At 40.4% G+C, this 12,793-nt stretch overlaps 1 protein-coding gene across 4 annotated transcripts in view; it reads right to left on the bottom strand.

The window, feature by feature from the left end:
- The window catches only part of mical2a (microtubule associated monooxygenase, calponin and LIM domain containing 2a), a 124,648-nt gene that overhangs the window by 77,759 nt on the left and 34,096 nt on the right, over positions 1-12,793 (bottom strand). For all 4 annotated transcript variants that reach the window (XM_034190702.1, XM_034190685.1, XM_034190695.1 and 1 more), the window contains exon 2: positions 9,486-9,848. In XM_034190702.1, coding sequence (XP_034046593.1) covers positions 9,486-9,740 — 255 coding nt within the window. In that variant the 5' untranslated portion in view covers positions 9,741-9,848. The remainder of the gene's footprint in view (positions 1-9,485; positions 9,849-12,793) is intronic.

Raw genomic sequence — 12,793 nt, 5'->3', positions numbered from 1 at the left:
TGTGATTTTTTTTTTTTTTTTTAGATTATGTCTCTCACAGTGGACATGCACCTAAGATGAAAATTTCAGACCCCTCCATGATTTCTAAGTGGGAGAACTTGCAAAATCGCAGGGTGTTCAAATACTTATTTTCCTCACTGTAACTGTAACAATAATCTGAAAACTATTAGTTGCAGCATTAATGACTGGAGAGTCACTCAGCAGAGCACACACCTCCCCACAGACAGAAAAGGTTCCTCATTCATATTCACTCTAACCCTTATTCCATCCCTCAACAGTATGTAGGATGATTTATTTACTTATTAATAATTAAGATCCATACTTCAGTTTGCTATGCTACCACACAGTGGAGTGAGTTATATCGGATGGTGATCCTGTCTTGCTTTCATCTGAATCTGCATCCAAATCCAAGCTAAACTACATGAACTACCGAACAGAATTATATGAATTTTGACATCTTTTTGAGTATGCAGTTGGAATGCACAGAATTATGACCTTTGACACAGGCCATTTATGGTTATTGCAGATATCAGCAAAAATAGAAGCTATAGCACAAACTACTGAATGAAATATGATTAAATGTACATGTAAAATCTTACATTCTTTAAGAGCTGCACAGTGCTTCACTGTGAATGAATCTGTGAATGAAGACCATGGAATTCTAAGAAAGTAATCTCATGTTGGATTGTACTGCTTATGATATTGTTAGTTAATATAAAGTCATTGGTTTTATGTCAGTTTTACTCATGTTGTGTCTGCATACTGTTACCATACCACAGTTGTAAAATTCCAGTCCATATCTGCATGCATGCTACAGTATACCCAAGGGGTTGCCAGGGCTTGGTGACAAAACCAGCCCAAAGGGTGGCCCATTGGGCTGGTTTAGAGTGTCTATTTGGCTGCTGGAGACACAAATTGCAGCTCAGTACTGGAAGTTAAATTATGCCCACACAAAATCACATATGCTGCTTTCAAAATCCAGCAGCATCGCTGTTATTACCTGTGTCACAGAGGCTGTTTTCTTGTTTGTCTATCACATCCTTTAAGGGAAAAAAATTAATTCCTGGACCAAACCTGTTAATGGGATCTACACCAAAAGTAAATGGTTTCTTACCCACCCTTCCAACAATTTTCAAGAAAAACAGATGAGTAGTTTTTTATGTGATCCGGTTGATCTGGAGCAGTGGAGGATTTTTGTTCCCATTCCACAATGGAACAACCTGTTTACCATCTGCTACATAAAACCAGCAGGTGAATGCAGCATCATTTGCAGACAAAAAAAGTTGTAGACAAATAATTTAACCTGCGGCAACACTACACGTAGCTTTGTATTTGTGGTTACACTATGTTGATTTTATACTTTGGATTTGAAAAACATATAATCTTTTCCCGATATTAGAATAGAATGGAATAGAATAGAATAAGATTTATTGTCATTGTATAACACCATACACAATCAAATTGGTGAAAATCTCCCCAATTGCACATTTGAAAACAATATTGCACATGATAAAAACAAATCAATCTAAATTAATCTACTGCTGAAAAAAAAATAGGTAGTTGTTAAAACTTGTACTTGAGTTTTAATGGATCACAGCAGATATATACTAGCACTCGAAACCAGAATTGTACAACTTAGGTATGGTAGTAAAAGAGGTCTGGCAATGCCCATATCCAGGAGTTGCCAAGTGAACCTGATCTGCTCCAAAATTTAAGGACTTCTTATTTAGTCCATGATCTACCCCTCCACTGAGTTTTATGTAAATCTGTAGGTAGGGTTTAGAATAATGCTGGTGACAAACAAATAAACAGCCACAATAAAACATAACTTCCTTGGTGGAGGAAACTACAGTTGTTTTCAGGGTCTGTGCCCACTGAGTGTGACCATATTTCAGTGCATTCATTGTTTAATTACAAAAACTGACAGGGGCGAATGGTTTGAACTTGAAGTCTCATATCTCAGGCCTTTAATAAAGTGAGAACGACTGGCGTCATGATTATGAAAAAGACTGTTTTGTTTTCATTTTTGTCCACATAAAACTTAATGACAAAGGAATAAACTGTGGTTACGTGTCACTGCAGCCAGTTGTGTCGGGCCATAAAACAGGGATGACATCACATCCTGTTAAAGTTTGCGGCTGCAGCGGGAAAATGAGGAGAAGGCGTTGAGTGATATCACATCTGTCAGTGATGAAAAGCGTTACTGTGAAGACTCGAGGCGTCACTCTCTGACTCACCTGGAAAGAAGACAAGCTTACCGGTGAGATAAATGCAGACCATCTGTCTGCACTCCCTTCATACTTGCGTCAAAATTTAAAAGTATGTGATTAAAATAAAAACATGCTTATTTAGTGTCTGCTCCTTTCTCTTTCCCTGCCAAAGTCAGAGTCTCTACAAGAGGAGTTGGTCCCCGGGTGCCAGACTGTGGCTGCCCACTGCTCCTAGTGGTTGGATTGTGTCTAACTCTAATTATGGGTTAATTAACCCTTAATTAACTAATTTAATTATTATGGGTTAAATGCAGAGGACAAATTTCATTGTATATTATCAGGTTACAAAAACAGTGTTTTCAGTTTTACAATTGTTTATTTGTTGGTAGCTTTTACACACACACACACACACACATATATATATATATATATAAAGATGCTATATTTACACACAAATCAAATCAAATCAATTTTATTTATATAGCGCCAAAAATCACAACAAACAGTTGCCCCAAGGCACTTTATATTGTAAGGCAAAAGCCATACAATAATTACAGAAAAACCCCAACGGTCAAAACAACCCCCTGTGAGCAAGCACTTGGCGACAGTGGGAAGGAAAAACTCAATTTTAACAGGAAGAAACCTCCAGCAGAACCAGGCTCAGGGAGGGGCAGTCTTCTGCTGGGACTGGTCGGGGCTGAGGGGAGAGAATCAGGAAAAAGACATGCTGTGGAAGAGAGCAGAGCTCAATCAGTAATGATTAAATGCAGAGTGGTGCATACAGAGCAAAAAGAGAAAGAAACACTCAGTGCATCATGGGAACCCCCCAGCAGTCTAAGTCTGTAGCAGCATAACTAAGGGATGGTTCAGGGTCACCTGATCCAGCCCTAACTATAAGCTTTAGCAAAAAGGAAAGTTTTAAGCCTAATCTTAAAAGTAGAGAGGGTGTCTGTCTCCCTGATCTGAATTGGGAGCTGGTTCCACAGGAGAGGAGCCTGAAAGCTGAAGGCTCTGCCTCCCATTCTACTGTTACAAGCCCTAGGAACTACAAGTAAGCCTGCAGTCTGAGAGCGAAGTGCTCTATTGGGGTGATATGGTACTATGAGTTCCCTAAGATAAAATGGGACCTGATTATTCAAAACCTTATGAAGAAGAATTTTAAATTCTATTCTGGAATTAACAGGGAGCCAATGAAGAGAATCCAATATGGGTGAAATATGCTCTCTCCTTCTAGTCCCTGTCAGTACTCTAGCTGCAGCATTTTGAATTAACTGAAGGCTTTTCAGGGAACCTTTAGGACAACCTGATAATAATGAATTACAGTAGTCCAGCCTAGAAGAAATAAATGCGACCAGGTGGATAATAGATAATAACAAATAAAACTGGTTTTTGGGACTTCCAATTTGGATGGACAAGACTAAGAGTCAAGCTTTCAAATGAATTAAAGCTCAGTCTGGGGTTTTGATTAATTAATAAGCTGGAGTGGAAGATTGCTGCTAATCCTCCCCCTCGGCCCGTGCTATGAGCATTCTGACAGTTAGTGTGACTCGGGGGTGTTGACTCATTTAAACTAACATATTCATCCTGCTGTAACCAGGTTTCTGTAAGGCAGAATAAATCAATATGTTGATCAATTATTATATCATTTACTAACAGGGACTTAGAAGAGAGAGACCTAATGTTTAATAAACCACATTTAACTGTTTTAGTCTGTGGTGCAGTTGAAGGTGCTATATTATTTTTTCTTTTTGAATTTTTATGCTTAAATAGATTTTTACTGGTTGTTGGTGGTCTGGGAGCAGGCACCGTCTCTACGGGGATGGGGTATTGGGGGGATGGCAGGGGGAGAGAAGCTGCAGAGAGGTGTGTAAGACTACAACTCTGCTTCCTGGTCCCAACCCAGGATAGTCACAGTTTGGAGGGTTTAATAAAATTGGCCAGATTTCTAGAAATGAGAGCTGCTCCATCCAAAGTGGGATGGATGCCGTCTCTCCTAACAAGACCAGGTTTTCCCCAGAAGCTTTGCCAATTATCTATGAAGCCCACCTCATTTTTTGGACACCACTCAGACAGCCAGCAATTCAGGGAGAACATGTGGCTAAACATGTCACTCCCGGTCCGATTGGGGAGGGGCCCAGAGAAAACTACAGAGTCCGACATTGTTGTCCGACAAACAAAACAGAGTCAGCAGCTAGCTTGACCAGCCAGTGATGTCACCATGCTAACGTCTGCAAAATGTCTTGTAAATCACTCCAGAAGTGTAATCAGGATACAAAAGCAATGTTTTCAGATTTGGAAGTGTTTATTTGTCAGTAGCTTTTACATAACATATGAGAAATATGTTAAATTTACACACAAACGAAGCAAAGTTAACAGCTAGCAAGACCAGCCAGTGAAGTCACCACACTAACGTCCGCAAAATTTTTGCTAAATCACTCCAGAGGTGTTTTCAGCACACCAGTCGCTATGGGCGAGCCCTAGGGGGCAGTGCCCGCCCACTGATATGCTTGGGCCCGCCCACCCAATGGAACCCGAAAACTTTTTGGGTTCCAAAAACACCATTTTCAGTTTTAAAAGTGTTTATTTCTATATAATATATGAGAAACATGTTATATTTACACATAAATGAAGCGGTTTTGGAGGGCCAGAGAGGGACCAGCCAGTGGTGTCACGGTGCCACTCTACTCTCATTGGCTGTCACCCCCACTTCTAAAAAAAAATGGATGAGCTCAGACAGATGGACAAACGGATGGATGGACATAAAGCCTTCGCAATACCTGATGGCCATATTTTGATATTTTGATGGCCTCATCTAAAAATCACAGATAATCCTCAGAATAATTCTGGCCAAATAAGAAAACTCAGGGAGTGATGCTCTTTGACTCTCTGTGCAATAACAACATGTTCAGACGGGTGGTAGATAATGTCTGAGAGATAATCAGGCACAGATTTTCCGACAGTCTCCTCCTGATAAACCCACAGTGACACCATACAGGACACCGACACAATGTCTTTGAGCCAACTGCTAGTTAACTGACTATATGTTCATGATTAAACTCAGCAGGAGGTTATACTACATTACAATGTGGTTCTCATTGCAGTGGGTGATGGTGGCGGCGGGGTGGGGGAGAGGGTAGACAACAGTAAAGTGCAGCTAAATTCCAACTTAGTTGAGTCTTGTGAGTATAATACAAACAACTCTTAAAAAATGTTCTCATTAATATGCACACATACGACATGCACCCAATAAGTGTAATATCTGATCCACATACCCATGACGCAATGGTACTTGTGGTGTAAGTGCCAAGATTCTACTTTGAGTTATCTTTAGACCTATTCAAAATGTCAAATGTTACAAAATCTTTTGGGCCACATGTTGTTCTTGTTCCGCTAAAAAAAAAAAAAAAAAAAAAAAGATCTGTGCCAAATTTTATTGTAATCGGATGTTGTTAGGGGTCCCCCACAAAGCAACAATTTTCCCCAAACAAGCAATGTAGTAATCCAGTAATTCCAGTAATGTCCTCCTCTGGGTGACCAATCAACCACCACTTTTCTCCCGTTAGGGCGACGTTGCCTTGCCAACGGAGGGAGAGGAAAATGTGTCACTCTGGGGGACCTCTAAATCTTATCTGATTGAGTTCAAATTTGGTCTGCACCTATAAAACCCCAAGTGGAACAAAAACAACATGTGGCCCGAAGTCTCTCACAACTTTTATTTTTAACTATATAACATGAACAGCCCCAGTTATCATGTTCACAAGAAAAAAGAAAAAAAAAACTTCATTGCACTTAAAGAGGAATTCTTTGATTTTTCAATCTGCATACTATTTGTGGATGTTTTTGAGTTCAGTGTTTCACTCAGCACAGAAATTTGATAATTGGTCCAGTATTGAGTTGGAACAAAGGCTATGCAAGCTCAAAACCCAGGGAGGTCACAAGACACGCCTCAACATGACTACATACATAAAAGATACAGTATGCGTATCAGAGTTGAAGTGTATTGTTGTTTTTCTGATTTTCTCTTGGGTTTCTTTTCTTGAACCATGCTGGACGCAGTGCCAAGCTTCTGCTACCTTGGTGACATGATATGCGGTGGAGGAGACAGCGAATTGACCATCATCACCCAAGCAGATGTGCTTGGGCCAAGTTCAAGAAACTGCTCCCCATCCTCACCTCCAAGCATGTCACACCCAAGCGCGAGGGAGGTTGTACACCTGTGTGTGCTCAGCACTGTTGTACGCAAGCAAGACTTGAGCGCCAAATGCTGAGGACATGCAATGACTGCAGCGCAATGACCGAGCGATGGTGAAGCGGATGTGCGGTGTGAAGGCGTCAGATGATGTCCCCATCGACTCGCTCCTTGTCAGGCTGGGGCTAGCAGATGTGACGACCGTACTGCGCTCCCGACGCCTCTGCTGGTACAGCCATGGCATGCGTGCTGATTCGGCCATCAACACCATCATGAGTATGGCTATGCCTGGTCGAAGAGGACGAGGAAGACCCAAGAAGACCTGGTCTGACTGTGTCAAGGCCGACATGAAAGTCAGTAACCTGGCCAGCACTGACCCGCTGGACCCAGTTGCTTGGAGGGCCTCTGTATGAGGAGCTAATTACCTACTGCCTACCCTGACCCCAGGGACTTGCTCTCCTCTGACAACTAGAAGTCAGGGACGGGCATCCGCAGCAGTAAATAATCCCAGGATATGATGATGATGATGATGATGATGATGTATGGCTCAAAGACAGTTGGCTGTGTCTTAGCTGTTAAAAATACATTCACCCTTACAATTATTTTGTATCTATATTTGTATCTATGTAATTGGCTCCGCTCACTTCTCATTACGTAATTATTGTATGGCCTTGCCTTACAATATAAAGCGCCTTGGGGCAACTGTTTGTTGTGATTTGGCGCTATATAAATAAAATTGAATGAATTGAATGATTACCCACTCATGAGTTCTAATAGTGTCTGAGTTTTAAAGGCCTGTCTGCGTCTTCATCAACCATGAGCAAAAGTGCCCAAAATCAGAAACCACAGTTAAATGAATCTTGCTTCAAATCGGATCCCAATCACCTGATCTGTCATTAGGTCCTGTTCTGGTTTTGCATTGCTTGGTTTCATAGAAAATCAGAACAACTGGCACATATCACTATTTGGACCATTTTCATTGTTGCAGCCATATGCAAAGCAATAAACCAGTCAAAACTCCTTTAAAATGAACCAGGTGCAAATAGCATGCATAGCAGACATACCAGAATTTATACCAAAAAGTCATGAAACTAGAAGTGAGCATGCAAGAAAAATTCAGGAGTGCCTCTTTAATATGCAAATATTTGTGTGACCGGATGACACACATATATTGACGTGCTGTTTAAAGGAAAGTTTGTTAAACTGACTGCATCATTTTTGCCATGTAGGCTTAGAAGCAAAACCCACATTATGTGAATATGCATTTCTCAAGTAATGCAATACCTTCACTTAACATGATGAAAGTGAGGACTAGAGTTTCCCAACTTTTCTCAGGTAAACACGACATGTCAGGATTTACAGCACAATGGCAGAAAGTCTATATGCATAATAATAAAACTGAGTGACCTTGAAAATGTTCAGCACAAATTTTAAAAGGTAGATTGCAACCAATTCTGAACAATGTGACTCTTTGAATGACAAAAAAAAACTTTGGCTAAGAGGTCTTAAAGGTACAGTATGTAGGATTTAGTGGTGTTTATTAGCAGAAATGGAATATAGCATTAATAACCATGTGTTTATTAGTGTCTGCAACAATGAATCCACGTGTTTTCATAAGATTAGAATGAGCCCGACATATAAACATGGTCGTGGGAGCCCTCATAGACGACCCTTATGGAGGTCACCATGTTGCACCACCATGTTGACACAGTTGCCCAAAAGAGACATAATTACACCACCTTTTGCATTTTGCAGTGTGGCTGGAAGACTGGGTGCAGGCTAACAAGTTTTAAAAAACCTTGTTTTTGTGAAAAAGAGGGTCATTGATATTGCTTATTACAAGATAAAGCAAGGGAGCATGAATTCCCAATCCAGGGTTTTCATGTATCCCATAATCCCTTGCACACCAGAGAGTTGCTGCAGTCAAAACAACATAGAGAATCCACATGATGACAATTGTAAATGAATATTATACTACAAAAATGTAATTTTTTATGCTTTTCGTCATGTTAATAAGAGACTGCATCCATGATACTCTGAAAACTTGCTTAAACAATTATAACAAATAATCCGTGTCTGCTATGTTTAATCTGCGTGGAATTTAATAAACGCAAACCAAATTTCAGACATATTATATATATTAGTCTGGAACAAAGAGGACAAACAGTGTTGTAAAGGACAATAATCAAGACGTTAAAGAGCAAACTTCACTTTCCCCCAGAACGACATAATCAGGAACTGAGCGTAGCTCACAGCAGCTCCCACTGAAAATAACGGAGAGACAGCCTGTGATTCTCATGTTTACATAAAACAAACACAATAACAACGTCTATAAACCCAGAGAATATATTCATGAGAGTTTTAGGCACAATATAAAAATAGTGTTATGTTGCGATGTTAATGGTGTTGTCTGTGTGCAGCGGTTAAAGTGCAGCATGATCAGAGCGTCTCAATGCAGTTCTCAATGTTACTGAGATCTCGCAGCGCGGCGAACTCTCCAAAGTTTTGTGGGATTTGAAACCTGAAAAGGGTGGATTGCCAAAGAAGTGAAAACATGAAAGGAAACATAACTGTGATCGGAGACAGCATACAACCTCACCACTAGATGACACCAAATAACACACGCTGTAGCTTTAAAAAAAGTGAGCCATTCAAAGACTGTAAGTATGGATGCTATTAAAAGAATCATGTGCATTTTGTTCTTTTTGACATCTAAACATTGCAGCTTGGCAGCCAACTGAAGCTGATTATTCTTTGACAAAGAGAGCATTGAAAACAGTTCCTGCTTTTAATTATGTTATAACAATAACAGAATTTAACAGCAAAAAAAAAGAGAAAAAAATGGATGCATATGCATGGTAACAAAGCGTGTCATATGATGACTCAGAGATGAAAGCATCAACTCAAAGTGATGATTCAGACTGAAGTATGCTTTGAAACAAAACTCCTTGCTAGGGTTACATACCCAACATTTTTTAATTCTTTCTGTTTTATTTAAGCTCACTATACTTATATTCATGTCACCTGACATCTGATTAGTATGTGTTTTGCAGTATAAAGTACAGGGTTACTGTTATTGAACTCACCTTGGTTCCTGCACAGGCTTCACCTTTCATGTACTCCTTGTGGGACATTCTTTTGTCTAGTTTACTCCACAGTGCTTTGGCCTTCCAGGAGGTGACCTTTACCTTTAGACTGCTGTAGAAGGTATTGTTTTCTGTAGGATCGAGGTCCAGCTGTGTGCACAGGAGGCTGAATGCCTGCAGCGCCCCCTTACAGGTCGAGGCTTGGACAAAGCTTTCAAACAGCTTTCCAACATTATCCTCATCCGTCTCTCCCATCCTGCCCACTGGAGTAGATGGTTCAGTTTGCCGTAGCTCCTGCTCACATCAGCACTCTGTGCCAGATGTGGCTACACCCTCAGCTTGGCCCACGTCATCATGCCCCGTCTGAGAAGGCAAGAAACATAGTCAAGTCTGATGTCATCACACTGCAAAAATCCTTCACAGGCAGCTTTAGGCAAGACATCAGGTTTCTCCTCCAATAACCTGCTAAAAGAGATCCTGTTTAATGGTTTTCTTTGGTTCAGATAATAAAATGTTGCCATAATTTCAGTTCATATGACCACACTTTTTTTTTTTTGTGCATTATCTCCATCCCACAGTAATAAATCAATGTATGATATGAATGCAACACACATTTTAAATCTCATTCCCATATTCACAAAAAACTCCAAGGAACACCAAGACTGTGAGACAAACTGCAGCAGAAAAGAAAAAATAAACTCAAACCCATCTGTCAGACAGCTCTTGTGCAATTTTAGTTATTTTTATTACTTGCGCTTTATAGAGGCTTAACCAAAGGAGACAATTAAAGGAGCTATTTGTGGTTCTAATTAGGATTTCTTGGTTTAACCTTCAAGTTTCTGCAGCTTCAAAGTTTATAAAAGGCTTTACAACACATTAGCAGAAAACACATTTCAACACAAAACAAAGCATCTATTACAGAAAAAAAAAACATTTTTGAAAAATATTACCTCAACATAATATTAATTACAAGTGCAAACAGGAAAAAGTTGGAATGGTCTGGAAAATGATAATGTAAAAAAAAACTTGCAGGGATTGTAACAGTTACTTTCATTGCAGACAGTATGAACACAAGATAATTCATGTTTTGTGTTGTCAAATTCATTATTTAGTTTGTTTTTACAGTATACATCCTTTCTTGCATTTGAAGCCTGCAATGCATCCCACAAAAGTTTAAATGGAGCGATTCAGGGCTAGAAATGAGGTTAAAAAAAATCAAGTGATGATATTTCAAACAGGAGATGCTGGAATAGTGGTCACCAAGTGGTTATTGTGCTTGTTTCCAGAGCAGAAGGTTTCGGATTCAAGGCCACCTCTGTGCATTCTCTATGTAATGTGGAGTTGCATCAACAAGGGCATCTGGTGTAAAACCTTTGCCAGGTTCACATGCAGATTCACACTGGATCTGCTGTGGTGACTCCAAGTGAAAACAGAGAAGCTGAAGGGATTTACTATTGTTGACAGGTGACTCTAATCATGATTTGGTACAAAAGCAGAATCTATGAAAGGTCTTTGAGTCTTAAGAACCTGTTTGCCAACAAATGCCTAAGAAAATTATTTAAATGTTCCTCAAAGAAAGATTGGAAGAGATCTGCATATTTCTCCCTCTACAGAGTATAATATTTAATGAGTCAATGAATCTGGAGAAATTTCAGTGCCTAAAGGGCAAGGATGCAAGCCTAAATGGAACACTAAGTTCTCCAATCCTTTAGAAGGCACTGCATCAAAAAAAAGCATTCATCAGTAGCTGGTATAATCACATGCACAAGGGATTGCTTTGGGAAGCCTTTGTCAAACTCTACAATCTGGAGTTACATTCACAAATGCCACGTAAAACTGGACTGTGCAAAAAAGAAGCCTTATGTTAACCTTGTCCAGAAGTGGTGTTGACATCTCTGTGCTCTGAGGCATCTGAGCCGGATCATCACACAGTGGGCACGTGTATTGTGGTCAGGCAAATAAATATTCCAGAGACTGTGCGGAAACATATACTGTGGTGAAACTAATCAGGTTTCCGAGTCTTTTTTGAAGAAATGGTTGTTGTCTTCTCCAGCCCAAGGATGAAATGACCATCCACACTGTTGTCAGCAACAAGTCTAAAAGCCAGGGTCTGCCATGGTATGGAGAATATGTCATTGTCCTTGGCAAAGGTAATTTACATTTCTGTGATGGTGGCATTACTTTAGAAAAAGTACTTTGAGATTTCAGAGCAACATATGCTACCTTCAAGATGACATCTTTTCCCTTGATGTCCATGCATGCAACAAGACAATGCAAAACCATGTTTGCACACAATACAAGGCATGGCTGCAGAGGAAGAGGGAACTGAACTGGCCTACTTGTGGTCCTGACCTGTCCTGAGCAGAGAATGTACATACAATTTTGAGAAGAAAAAAAATGCAACAATAACAACTGTGTACTTTCGCACTTTATGATGTGTTTGCAAGAAGAAGGGGACAAAATAACACCTGAAATGCTTGTGAGAAAGTGTTGTGAGAAACAATGGTAACATTACAAAATGGTAAATGGTTTAGTGTCCTAACTTTTTTGGACTGTGTTGCAGTCCTGAAATGTAGTGATGTACAGTGAGGAAAAGAAGTATTTACACAGGAGGACCTGGTCAATGACCTGAAGAGAGCTGGGACCACAGGTCACAAAGATTACATTAGTAACACATGATGCTGTCATGGTTTAAAATCCTGCAGGGCAGCAAGGTCCCCCTGCTCAAGCCAGCACATGTCCAGGTCCATTTGAAGTTCACCAGTGACCATCTGGATGATCCAGAGGAGGCATGGGAGAAGGTCATGTGGTTAGATGAGACCAGAATAGAGCTTTTTGGAATCAACTCCACTTACCATGTTTAGAGGATGAGAACAACCGCAAGAAAAACATCCCAAACGTGAAGCATGGGGGTGGAAACATCATACTCTGGGGGTGCTCTTCTGCAAAGGGGACAGGATGACTGCACCGTATTGAAGGGAGGATGGATGGGGTCATGTATTGCGAGATTTTGGCAAACAACCTCCTTCCCTTAGTAAGAGCATTGAAGATGGGTCATGGCTGGGTCTTCCAGCATGACAATGACCCTAAACACAGCCAGGGAAACTAAGGAGGGGCTCTGTAAGAAGCATTTCAAGGTCCTGGCCAGTCTCCAGACCTGAACTCAATAGAAAATCTTTGGAGGGAGCTGAAACTCCAAACCTGAAAGATCTAGAGAAGATCTGTATGGAGGAGTTAGGAGTTCATAAGAGGAAACTTTCAGACCCCTCCGTGATTTCTAAGTGGGAGAACTTGCAAAATCGTGGGGT

Source organism: Thalassophryne amazonica, chromosome 2, assembly GCF_902500255.1.
Source record: "Thalassophryne amazonica chromosome 2, fThaAma1.1, whole genome shotgun sequence".
Taxonomy (NCBI): domain Eukaryota; kingdom Metazoa; phylum Chordata; class Actinopteri; order Batrachoidiformes; family Batrachoididae; genus Thalassophryne; species Thalassophryne amazonica.
This window is presented reverse-complemented; position numbering and strand designations above follow the sequence as displayed.